The 12500-nt window shown below is 50.0% G+C and overlaps 1 protein-coding gene across 1 annotated transcript in view; it reads left to right on the top strand.

Annotated features, from left to right (window-relative positions):
- LOC308169389 (exocyst complex component 6B-like) overlaps positions 1-12500 on the top strand; it is a gene marked incomplete at its 3' end in the record, with an annotated part of 80034 nt that overhangs the window by 16516 nt on the left and 51018 nt on the right. Inside the window, exons 2-6 of the mRNA XM_080544072.1 lie at positions 1-66; positions 172-219; positions 1013-1103; positions 6309-6354; positions 8121-8325. The exon at positions 1-66 is cut by the window's left edge and continues 100 nt beyond it. Coding sequence (XP_080400198.1) covers positions 1-66; positions 172-219; positions 1013-1103; positions 6309-6354; positions 8121-8325 — 456 coding nt within the window. The remainder of the gene's footprint in view (positions 67-171; positions 220-1012; positions 1104-6308; positions 6355-8120; positions 8326-12500) is intronic.

Genomic DNA, 12500 nt, shown 5'->3' on the forward strand with positions numbered 1-12500 from the left:
TTCCAGGGCTTCGTCGACTCCATCACCGAGCTGCTCAAAGTGCGGGGGGAGGCGCAGAAACTCAAGGTGAGGGGGGGGGGGGGGGGGGAGGGTGTGGAGTACAGTTGGGCGCTTTCCAATAGACCTGGGTTGCTGACTTTCCTTCTGATTGGCTGTTTTCCCTCCATTCAGAGTCAGGTGACGGACACCAACAAGCGTCTCCAGGACAACGGCAAAGAGGTACGGCGTCATAGCCAATGAGAATCCAGCCCGCGCTCATCAGCCCTCCCATTGGTCAACACAGACCATGTGATCAGGTCTGAGTCATCAGTACTCATGCTTCACATCCGTCTCTTCTTCTTTAATTGTTGCTCTTCCTCCTTTTCTTCTTCTCCTCCTCTTCCCTCTCCTCTCTCTCTCCTTCTCCCCTCCTCCCTCTCTCCTTCTCCCCTCCCCTCCTCTCCCTCTCTCCTTCTCCCCCCTCTCTCCCCTCCCCTCCTCTTTCTCTCCTCCTCCTCTCCCCTCCTCCTCCCCTCCTCTATCTCCTTCTCCCCTCCTCCTCCCCACCCCTCCTCTCTCTCTCCTTCTCCCTTCTCTCTCCCCTCCTCCTCCTCCTCCCCTGCTCTCTCTCCTTCTCCCCTCTCTCCTCTCCTCTCCTCCTCTCTCACCCCTTCTTCCCTCTCTCCTTCTCCCCTCCCCTCCTCTCCCTCTCTCTCTCCTTCTCCCCCCTCTCTCCCCTCCCCCCCTCTCTCTCCTCCTCCTCTCCCCTCCTCTCTCCTTCTCTCCCCCCTCCCCTCCTCTCTCTCTTCTTCTCCCCTCTCTCTCCCCTCCTCCATCTCCTTCTCCCCTCCTCCTCCCCACCCCTCCTCTCTCTCTCCTTCTCCCTTCTCTCTCCCCTCCTCCTCCTCCCCTCCTCTCTCTCCTTCTCCCCTCTCTCTCCACTCCTCTCCTCCTCTCTCACCCCTTCTTCCCTCTCTCCCCTCCCCTCCTCTCTCTCTCCTTCTCCTCCCCTCCCCTCTTCTCTCTCTCCTAGCTCCTGGTCTCTATGGATGGACTACGGCAGTGTCGTTTACAACAGAGGAACATCGCTACGACCATCGACAAACTCACCCACTGTCTTCCAGGTACACACACACACACACACACACACACACACACACACTCACACTCACACACACATACACACACTCACACTTACTCACTAGACCCTACACCCTAGGTAGTTACTATTCTTTCTCTGATAGAAGTGTGAGAGTGGAGCGCGATAGCGCCTCCCGCGTTTCAATGTTGTATTGTCACGGACGTAAATTTAAACACCAGCGCATGGGCCACATTAAATTGTATGGCAGAATTTATTGGCGGGCCGGATTATAAGTCCTCGAGGGCCATGGCTGGCTCGCGGGTCTTGTAATTGGCATGTTTGCCCTAAGCCCTAGACACGAGCCTCTAAGCCCTAGACACTAGCCTCTAAGCCCTAGACACTAGCCTCTAAGCCCTAGACACTAGACCCTAAGCCCTAGACACTAGCCTCTAAGCCCTAGACACTAGACCCTAAGCCCTAGACACTAGACCCTAAGCCCTAGACACTAGACCATAAGCCCTAGACACTAGACTCAAAGCTCGAGACACTAGCCTCTAAGCCCTAGACCAGGGGTCCCCAAACTTTTTTCTGTGAGGGCCACATCATTTTTCCTTTCTGTGATGGGGGGCCTGGGTAGGTCTCTAACATAAAATAATATGGAACGGAGTGGAATGGAGGCGGTTGCGCAAAGCAATTGCGCGCAGGAGAGCACTGGTGGATGCAAACAAAGTCTAAACAGTTGAATTTGGATGGAATTTATACCTATAGTGATATGTCAATGAAATATAATCAGTTTTACAGTCTGATACTTGAGGGAGGACCCTCATCATACACGGGGGGACCCATGAAGCAGGGCTGTCTGGGGGTCCTTAAACGAGCATCAAACACTTAATTTCTTGCATTCTGGTGAATTTAGATGCAATTTGTGCCCTTTCTGCATCAATTTATGGTGGAAATGTCATTATTTATGTAAAGGAAAACACAATATTCAGGCACCAGATGACCATTCAAAATGTAATGTAATATAATGCAATATAAGGCTCTCAGGCATTCTGTACTTTCAAATATGTATTCTCCTTGAGCAGTCAACATCAACTATCAGCTATTTCGCTAGCAAACACGAAAGCTAACTTATTTGCGAAACAGCGCCCCCGCCACCACGTCGGTGCAATGCCGCAATTGCAGTTAGAAATTACACGTTGTTCAAAGGGCCGGTCCAAGTGTGGGGGCGGGCCGTGTTCGGCCCGCGGGCCGTAGTTTGGGGACCCCTGCCCTAGACACTAGCCTCTAAGCCCTAGACACTAGACCCTAAGCCCTAGACACTAGCCTCAAAGCCCTAGACACTAGCCTCTAAGCCCTAGACACTAGCCTCTAAGCCCTAGACACTAGCCTCTAAGCCCTAGACACTAGACCCTAAGCCCTAGACACTAGCCTCTAAGCCCAAACCACTAGCTCTATCAGGTACACTGACCCTAGAGACATAGGGTGTGTTCTAAATGGCATACTAGCATACTGCATACTACATACTTAATGTGTATATACTGCATACTAAATTCATAATAAGGATGCCAATACCAGCCAACCGTTCACACTGAAGTATGCATCTCAGTATCCCAGAATGCCTTTTGCAGCGGGGATTTTAAATCCTATTTTTTTTTAGACCTCCATGGGCTAAAAGTGTTAACATGTCATTTTTGTGAAGTTTTAATATGTTTCAGGTGAGAAATTAACCATGTATATTCCCAAAATGTGGCCAGTTTATCAAAATAATCTGTTTATATATCTGATCTGACGTTTGTTTTCCACTTCTGTAGGCTAATGTTCGCTAGCTACGTTACGTTGCTTAGATACTTTTACTACGGGGTTCGACAGAAACATCGGAACACAATAGCTAAACAAGTTGTAAAATGATTTGGGGGCCAATATCTTTAGCTAGCTAAAGAAACTAGCTTACTATATTGTTGTCTTAGCAGTTGTAAAAGATAAATCAAATAAATATATATTAGCAATAACATATAGTGGGCTTGCTACGGCAAGCACAATAAAAAACAACTTGTTCGTCTGAAGCTACAATACTGGGACCATTCGTGACTGGGCTACAGGCAGTCAAACACTAGGCGAACATGTGTGTGTGTGTGTGTATGTGTGTGTTTGCGTGACACAAATAAACTTGGATTGTATGCATTTCAAGTGACATCTTTAGTAATCATGACGACGTAGACATCTAAGAATGCATTTCACCATGTAGATTCCCAATATAGTGAAAATACCACCGCTCATCCGTGATCAGACTTATCTGATCAGAGTATCAAATAGAGTGCAAAAAAGCAGCATCCGCACTCTCAGATCTGTGCAAAAAACGATGTTTATTGCAAGTTTTCGGTCTCCAGGCTATCGGACCATGTAAACGACAGCTCTGTGACGAGTTTGTATGACGCAGTTTGACGAGATGCATTTTGGGGAAGTTGAGTATGAATAGTAACCTCACGCCGCATACTCAGAAATGTGGGTGGGCCTAGTATACATACTACTGTTAGATCTCGTGGGGTTTTCTAGAAACATATATGCTTATGACACACACACATACACATACATACACACACCTATACACTCTATTCACATGTCACTCAGACACACACATAACACACACACACACACACACACACACACACACACACACACACACACTCTATTCTCATGTCACTCAGACACACACATAACACATACCCACACACATACACACACATTCTGCTTCTTCCAGGTCAGCCTGATCTTCATGGTTAGCAGTGACGCCACAAATAGACAGATTTGGGGTTGTTATCTTAAGACCTTGGGGGGTTGTAGGCGCCAGGGATGGTGAGCTCATTCACAACGTAACATCTGAGATAACATGAAAAGTATTTAAACCTGTCTGTATTTCATAATGATTGTCGAATGCATGAACGTGCTGACGAAGCTATGATATTGTTCTGAATAAATCATATGTACTCATTCGGACCCGTGTTGAATAGTTCTATTCCTTGTCAAATCGTGTATGCTGCACACCTAATCTATCCTGAGATGACACAACGCATTTAAGATCACAAATCCTCAATAGATTGATCCATTCCATCATTTTACAGACAAGAAGATTCTTCACTACATTTCTCGCGTACTCCAATTTCACATACTATGCCGTGTTAACGCACTACATACTCAAAATCTACGTCATACCTAGTATGAATAGTGCGCTAGTATGCTATTCCTAGGAATAGCGTACTAGCATACTGCATACTAGCATACTCAATGAGTATATACTGCATACTACCTACTAAATTCACAATAATAGTATAGTAGTATCCGAAAACCAGCCGACCATTATGCATACTCCATACTGCCGGGAGCGGCGAATTTAAACCTCCATTTTAAACCTCCATTAGCTAAAATATGTAATTTTGGCTTTACAAGTGTTAACATGTCATTTTATGAAGTTTTAATATGTTTTCAGGCGAGAAAGTAACCACATATATTCCCAAAATGTGTCCAGTTTACCAAAATAACCCGTTTATATATCTGATCTGACGATTTTTTGCGTCTTCTGTTCGCTAGCTGCGTTCGTAAATTCGCCCTGGAAATATGATCAGCACTCATGGAATGCCTCTTGTCCAATCAAATTACCTGGTCCCTTTATGACGTTGCACCCAGTGTGCGCTCCGGCGCTCTCAGAGCGATTTTAACTTCTCCCTTCATCCAGGACACCTTGTGCATAGTCTACCCACAAATAGAGTGCTTATAATCAAGTTCCATGAACAAGAGTGCTCCAAGCACAGGCATATGGATGCTTAGGGTCATGGTCCTCTTGCTCACGGCCATACTAGCCTGAATACGCCCGATCTCGTCCAACCTCGGAAGCTAAGCAGGGTTGGTGCTGTAAGCTTTTCGTTCCTCCGCGTTACCGAGGAGAGGCGCGTGCACCGGATAGACATTTATGCATGCTCTCGGGGTTCGAAACATAACTTCCCGGGGTGACAGTGGGTTGGTTGATGGCTCAAAATGACCGTATATCGATGGTGGAGTTAGCAAAGTAGTATTGTGTTTTTACCACCTTCCTAGCCGGTGTTATTCACGGACAAATACGGTGCCCGGGGCACACTCTTTGCGGGTTAATAACGTCGCTTTACCGGGGCTTACGGTGAAAATTCAAATGTGTCCGGACAGGGGAGAGGGGCGGGATCGTAAATCACTTTGAATGGAGTCGATTGGAGACCCCCATCGATGTCGACACTGCTCGGCATACTGCTACTAGCTTACTAGCTTGCTATATTGTTGTCTTAACAGTTGGTAATATAACATGATTAAAATAAATATATATGAGCAATAACATATCGTGGGCAAGCACTACAACCAACTTGTCCGTCTGAAGCTACAATACTGGGATCATTCGTGATTGGGCTACAAACAGTCAAATACTAGGTGAACATGTATGTAAGACACAAATAAACTTGGATTTCATGCATTTCAAGTGGCATATTTGTAATCATGACGATGTAGTCATGTCTAAGAATGCATTTCACCATGTTAATGTTAATACATGTTAATACATGTTAATTCCCAGTATAGTGAAAATACCACCGCTCATCCATGATCAGACTTAGCTGGGGTGCTGCAGCTGAAGAGTATCAAATAGAGTGCAAAAAAGCAGCATCTGCACACTCAAATATGTGCAAAAAACGATGTTTATTTTAAGCTTTCGGTCCCCAGGCTATCGGACAATGTAAACAAAAGCTGTATGACAAGTTTGTATGACGCAGTTTGACGAGGCTGAAAGCGCACAGGGTTTCCAGATGGGATTGACAATTTACAGCCTAAACTTTCTATAACCTCAAAATCAAGTAGCTCATTCGGCGGTAACCCGCCCCATCTGGCAACCCTGGACGCAACTCTGCAACTCTGGACGCGAAATGCATTTGGGGAAATAGGAGCCGAGCTAGTGTCCATCAAAACCGACTTACATTTTACCGGAAATAACTGCTCGCCTACTAAATTTCTCGCATACTCAAAACTCGCATACTGTACAGTTCGAACCTACATACTCAAAATCTACGTCATATCTAGTATGAGTAGTATGCTAGTACGCTATTCCGAACACAGCCATAGACTCACTCAGCTGTTCAGAAGTAGTTGCTGTGGTTGGTGATTGTCGCAGGATGATGACATCAGATGCACTGTCTCCCACATTAACGTGTGTGCCTTCTCTCCTCTGTTGCAGTGCTGGAGATGTACAGCAAACTACAGGAGCAGATGAGGGCCAAAAGGTACCATCTTGAGTTCCTTCTGTATACATACTGTGTGTGCTGTCATCCATCCTTCCTCTGGTACACCCCATCTTCCCTGGACCCAGATTAAGCTTAGTTCTGGACCCAGATGAAACAGTCCTGGACCCAGATTAAACCTAGTGCTGGACACAGATTAAACCTAGTTCTGGATCCAGATTAAATAGTTCTGGGCCCAGATTAAGCCTAGATCTGGGCCCAGATTAAACAGTCCTGGACCCAGATTAAACAGTCCTGGACCCATATTAAACAGTCCTGTATTAAAAAAGTACTTTAAAAGGAGTCTGTGTCTGAGTGACTGTTTGAGGAAGTGTCTTCATGTCTTCATGTCTGCTCTGACCTGCCAGTCTGACTGGTGAACACTAGGGGGAGACAGAGCACACAGTATACCTCTCTCCCCCTTGCACTCTCTCCTTCTCTCTCTCTAATTTTCTCTCTCTTTTACTCTCTTTCTCTCTCTATCCCGCTCCCTCTTTCTTAATCTCTTTCTCCCCCGTGCCCTCTCTCTCTCTCTCTCTTTCTCTATCTCTCTACTCCTCACCTCTCCCTTTTTTCTCTATCCCCCTGCACTGTCTCTCTCTCTCTCTCTCTCTCTCTCTCTCTCCCTCTCCCTCCTGCCCTCTCTCTCCATCTCTCTCCTTCTTCGTCTATCAATTCTCCCTCTCTCTCCTTGCCCTGATCCTGACCTGTGGAGATGTGTGTCTGGTGGCCCATAAATTGTCGTTTGTTTGTGTTTTTCTCCTTCTCTCCATCCTGCCTTTGGCTTCACTGGGGCCAGCAGCACACAGGGAGCACGGAGAGGTCGGCCAGCACACACTGATCCCTGACTGTGTGTGTGTGCGTGTGTGTGCGTGCGAGTGTGGGGAGAATGTCCTGTTGTGCAATACCTCCTCTGTCCTCCTGTGTGTGAGTGTGTGTGTGTGTGTGTGTGTGTGTGTGTGTGTGTGTGTGTGCGTGTGTTCTATCGTCAGAGGAGCTTTAAGGCATTAAGACATACTATAGATGATTCATTCTAGATTGTTGGAGCGGGGCCCTAGGCTGTGTCCCAACTCTCTGAGATGGCGTCCTCTCCTGACTCCCTGTAGATGTGTGTGTGTGTGTGTGTGTGCGCGTGTGCGTTCACTGAGCACTTTATTAGGAACACTTGTTCACCTTCTCATTCAGTCAGGTGGTGTAATGGTGTGGGGAATGTTTTCTTGGCACACTTTGGGCCCTGGTGTTAGGAAAGGAAAAAAAAAACACTTTTAAAAAAATCACAAGAAGGGAAGGAGCTGGTTTACATAAATAAAGGCTATGTACACAATCCACTGTACTATACTGTACAGATAGACGACTAGGGTTGTCATATTGCACAATAGTATTGTTTCACGTTATTTAAAGTTATTTCAGTGGCCTTCCCAGTCACCGGGTCTGAATCCAATAGAACACCTTTGGGATGTGGTGAACAGGAAATTCACAGCTTGAAAGTGCACCTGAAAAATCTTTCCGACATCTTGTGGAATAAATGCCATGAAGAATTGAGGCTGTTTTGAGAGCGAAGGGAGGCCCTACCCAGTATGAGTAGAGTGTTCCTGATGTAGTGTTCAGTGAGTGCGTGCGTGTGTGTGTGTGTGTGTGTGTGTGTGTGTGTGTGTGTGTGTGTGTGTGTGTGTGTTGTGCCTGTGTGTGAGTTGTGCCTGTGTGTGTGTGAGTTGTGCCTGTGTGTGTGTGTATACATCCCTGTCACCCCTCTCTGGCGCCATCTGCAGGTACTACCCTGCGCTGCGGACCCTGGAGGAGCTGGAGGAGCGGTGCCTCCCCCGGGCGGGTCAGTACCGGTTCTGCTCCATCATGGCCGCCAATATCCCCCTGCTGCGGGTCCGGGTCCGCGACACGGCCATGTCCCAGCTCAAGGACTTCCTGGAGAGCATCCGCAAGCACTCGGACAAGATAGGAGAGGCCGCCATGAAGCAGGTAGCACACACGCGCACACACACACACACACACACACACACATACGGATGGACACACACACACACACACACACACACACACACACACACTGGGATGCGGACAGACACACAGACACACACACACACACATACACACACACATGGACGGACACACACAAGTGCACACACGCGGACTGACACACATAAGTGCACACACACACACACACACTCTCTGTATAGTGTGATCTCTCTTCTCCTCTTTCTTGTCCTTGTTTACACCCGTGTGTGTGTGTGTGTGTGTGTGTGTGTGTGTGTGTGTGTGTGTGTGTGTGTGTGTGTGTGTGTGTGTTAGGACAGTATGTGGTCAGACGCCACTCTAGGAGACGAGTGGTTTAGACGAGTCCTCCCCCGCTTTCTTCTCTTTCTCCCCTCATTTGTCTCCCTTTCTCTCCTTTCCTCTCTCTCTCTCTCCACTCTCTTCCCTTACTCTTGCTCTCATCTTCTCTTTTTCTCTTTCTCCCTCACCCCCCCCCCTCTCCCTCTCTCTCTCTCCCTCCTCTTTCTCTCTTTCTTTCTCTCGCCCTGTCTTTCTCTCTTTCTCTCTCTTTCTCTGTCTTTCTCTCATTCTCATTCTCTCTCCCTTTCTCTCTCTCTCTCTCTCTCTCTCTCTACCCCTCTTCTCTCTCTCCCTCTCTTTCTCTCTCTCTGTGTTAATCACATACAGGTTTAGTATTTGCCTGTTTTTCTTTCTGCTCCCAGTAAACAAACAAAGTGGCACTGGAGACGCCAGCATTTCTGTCAACACATACACACATACTAACACACACACACACACACACACACACACACACACACACACACACCCTTGGCCGTGGAGAACAGAGGAGTAGTTGTCGTGTGTGTGTGTGTGTGTGTGTGTGTGTGTCGGTTAAGAGTTGCCGTGGCGTCAGAGCACTGTCACCCGTGGAGACGAATAGTGTGTCTGAGGACAACTGTCACAACAGAGAGGATCATGGGATGGTCTGAACATGAAAGGGAGGGAGGGAGCGAGAGAGTAATGAAGATGAAAATATGATGACTGAGAGCTGGCTGAAGCGCACACACACACACACACACACACACACACACACACACACACACACACACACACACACACACACAGACTGGTGTAGTGTAGAGTGAAGGCTGGGTAGGTGTGTTGGGGCTTGGTCTTGAAACTCACAGAAGTTCTGTGGCTTTTTGTCATTCGCTGTCTGCTAGATAGTGCTCCACACATACTGTATACATGTGTTAGTCACTCTCTGTCTGCCAAATAGTGTGCCACAGTAAGGCAGTTGCCCCTGGATACTGGTCCTATATCAGTCTTGTCATCTCCATCTTGAGGTCAGAGGTCAGAGCTTCGGGAGGGCAGGCTGGTCCTAGATCAGTCCCTATGGCTATGGCCTATGGCCTGCTACCCATCATGGGGTAGTCTGAACATGGGGGAGGGAGGGAGTGAGAGAGAGAGGGAGGGAGGGAGAGGGAGAGAGAGAGAGAGAGAGAGGGAGAGGGAGGGAGAGAGAGAGAGAGAGAGAGAGGGGACATAATGAATATGGCCCTGAGAGAGAGAATGCTTTACAACGGCCTCTCATTCACCCATTCACACACCAATGGCAGCAAGCTACCATGCAAGGCGCCGGCCCGCTCATTGGGAGCAATTTGGGGTTCAGTGTCGAGAGAGAGAGACAGAGAGACAGAGAGACAGAGAGACAGAGAGACAGAGACACAGACACAGACACACACACACACACACACACACACACACAGACAGATAGACAGACACACACACACACCCACCTCCAACCAGCGAGAGAGAAACGGAACAAAGAAACAGAACGATTAGAAAGGACCTGGTCTCTCTGACAGCCTAGTGGTTGAAGTATCTCCATCAAGGTCTAATGTCCCTGCTGCCTGTTCTGTCTCTATGGGGGTCTGGTGTTATGGGCTGTCATTGCCATGCGGTCCTCTAGGTGGCAGCAGAGGACAGGGGAGGGTGCTGTGGCTGCCCTGAGGTGGAGGGTAGAGGTAGATGTGTGTCCTCACCTCAGATCTGGGATCAGATTCCCCTGCCCTCAGTCCCAACCCACAACCACCAGGGAACACACAGGATCTGACTCTGGATCTGCGGTCAGAGCTGGTCACGTACCCACACACATGCAGACACACACACACACACACACACACACACACACACACACACACACACGCATGCACACTCACACATACACAGACACACAGAGCTACAGTACAGGCCCAGTGTGTCTTTGTGTGTGAGTGCGTTTGTGTGTGTGTGTGTGTGTGTGTGTGTGTGTGTGTGTGAGAGAATGTATCTATCAGTCAGTGGATCGATTGTCCTCCACTCCTCTTCTTCACTCTCCATCCGTCTGCCATCACCCCTTCCTCTCCTCTACCTCCCCCCTTCCTCCCCTCTACCTCCCCCTTCCTCTCCTCTACCTCCCCCCTTCCTCTCCTTTACCTCCCCCTTCCTCTCCTCTACCTCCCCCTTCCTCTCCTCTACCTCCCCCCTTCCTCTCCTCTACCTCCCCCTTCCTCTCCTCTACCTCCCCCTTCCTCTCCTCTACCTCCCCCCTTCCTCTCCTCTACCTCCCCCTTCCTCTCCTCTACCTCCCCCTTCCTCTCCTCTACCTCCCCCTTCCTCTCCTCTACCTCCCCCCTTCCTCTCCTCTACCTCCCCCTTCCTCTCCTCTACCTCCCCCTTCCTCCCCTCTACCTCCCCCTTCCTCTCCTCTACCTCCCCCTTCCTCTCCTCTACCTCCCCCCTTCCTCTCCTCTACCTCCCCCCTTCCTCTCCTCTACCTCCCCCCTTCCTCTCCTCTACCTCCCCCTTCCTCTCCTCTACCTCCCCCTTCCTCTCCTCTACCTCCCCCCTTCCTCTCCTCTACCTCCCCCTTCCTCTCCTCTACCTCCCCCTTCCTCTCCTCTACCTCCCCCTTCCTCTCCTCTACCTCCTCCTTCCTCTCCTCTACCTCCCCCTTCTTCTCCTCTACCTCCCCCTTCCTCTCCTCTACCTCCCCCTTCCTCTCCTCTACCTCCCCCTTCCTCTCCTCTACCTCCCCCTTCCTCTCCTCTACCTCCCCCTTCCTCTCCTCTACCTCCCCTTCCTCTCCTCTACCTCCCCCTTCCTCTCCTCTACCTCCCCCTTCCTCCCCTCTACCTCCCCCTTCCTCTCCTCTACCTCCCCCTTCCTCCCCTCTACCTCCCCCTTCCTCTCCTCTACCTCCCCCTTCCTCCCCTCTACCTCCTCCCTTCTTCTCCTCTTCCTCCCCCCTTCCTCTCCTCTACCTCCCCCTTCCTCCCCTCTACCTCCCCCCTTCCTCTCCTCTACCTCCCCCTTCCTCCCCTCTACCTCCCCCCTTCCTCCCCTCTACCTCCCCCCTTCCTCTCCTCTACCTCCCCCCTTTCTCCCCTCTACCTCCCCCTTCCTCTCCTCTACCTCCCCCTTCCTCTCCTCTACCTCCCCCTTCCTCTCCTCTACCTCCCCCTTCCTCTCCTCTACCTCCCCCTTCCTCCCCTCTACCTCCCCCCTTCCTCTCTACCTCCCCCCTTCCTCTCCTCTACCTCCCCCCTTTCTCTCCTCTACCTCCCCCCTTCCTCTCCTCTACCTCCCCCTTCCTCTCCTCTACCTCCCCCTTCCTCTCCTCTACCTCCCCCTTCCTCTCCTCTACCTCCCCCCTTCCTCTCCTCTACCTCCCCCTTCCTCTCCTCTACCTCCCCCTTCCTCTCCTCTACCTCCCCCCTTCCTCTCCTCTACCTCCCCCCTTCCTCTCCTCTACCTCCCCCTTCCTCTCCTCTACCTCCCCCTTCCTCTCCTCTACCTCCCCCCTTCCTCCCCTCTACCTCCCCCTTCCTCTCCTCTACCTCCCCCCTTCCTCCCCTCTACCTCCCCCCTTCCTCTCCTCTACCTCCCCCTTCCTCTCCTCTACCTCCCCCTTCCTCTCCTCTACCTCCCCCCTTCCTCTCCTCTACCTCCCCCTTCCTCTCCTCTACCTCCCCCCTTCCTCTCCTCTATCTCCCCCTTCCTCTCCTCTACCTCCCCCCTTCCTCTCCTCTACCTCCCCTTCCTCTCCTCTACCTCCCCCTTCCTCTCCTCTACCTCCCCCTTCCTCTCCTCTACCTCCCCCCTTCCTCTCCTCTACC

This window comes from Nansenia antarctica (assembly GCF_963989245.1).
Source record: "Nansenia antarctica genome assembly, chromosome: 13".
NCBI lineage: Eukaryota > Metazoa > Chordata > Actinopteri > Argentiniformes > Microstomatidae > Nansenia > Nansenia antarctica.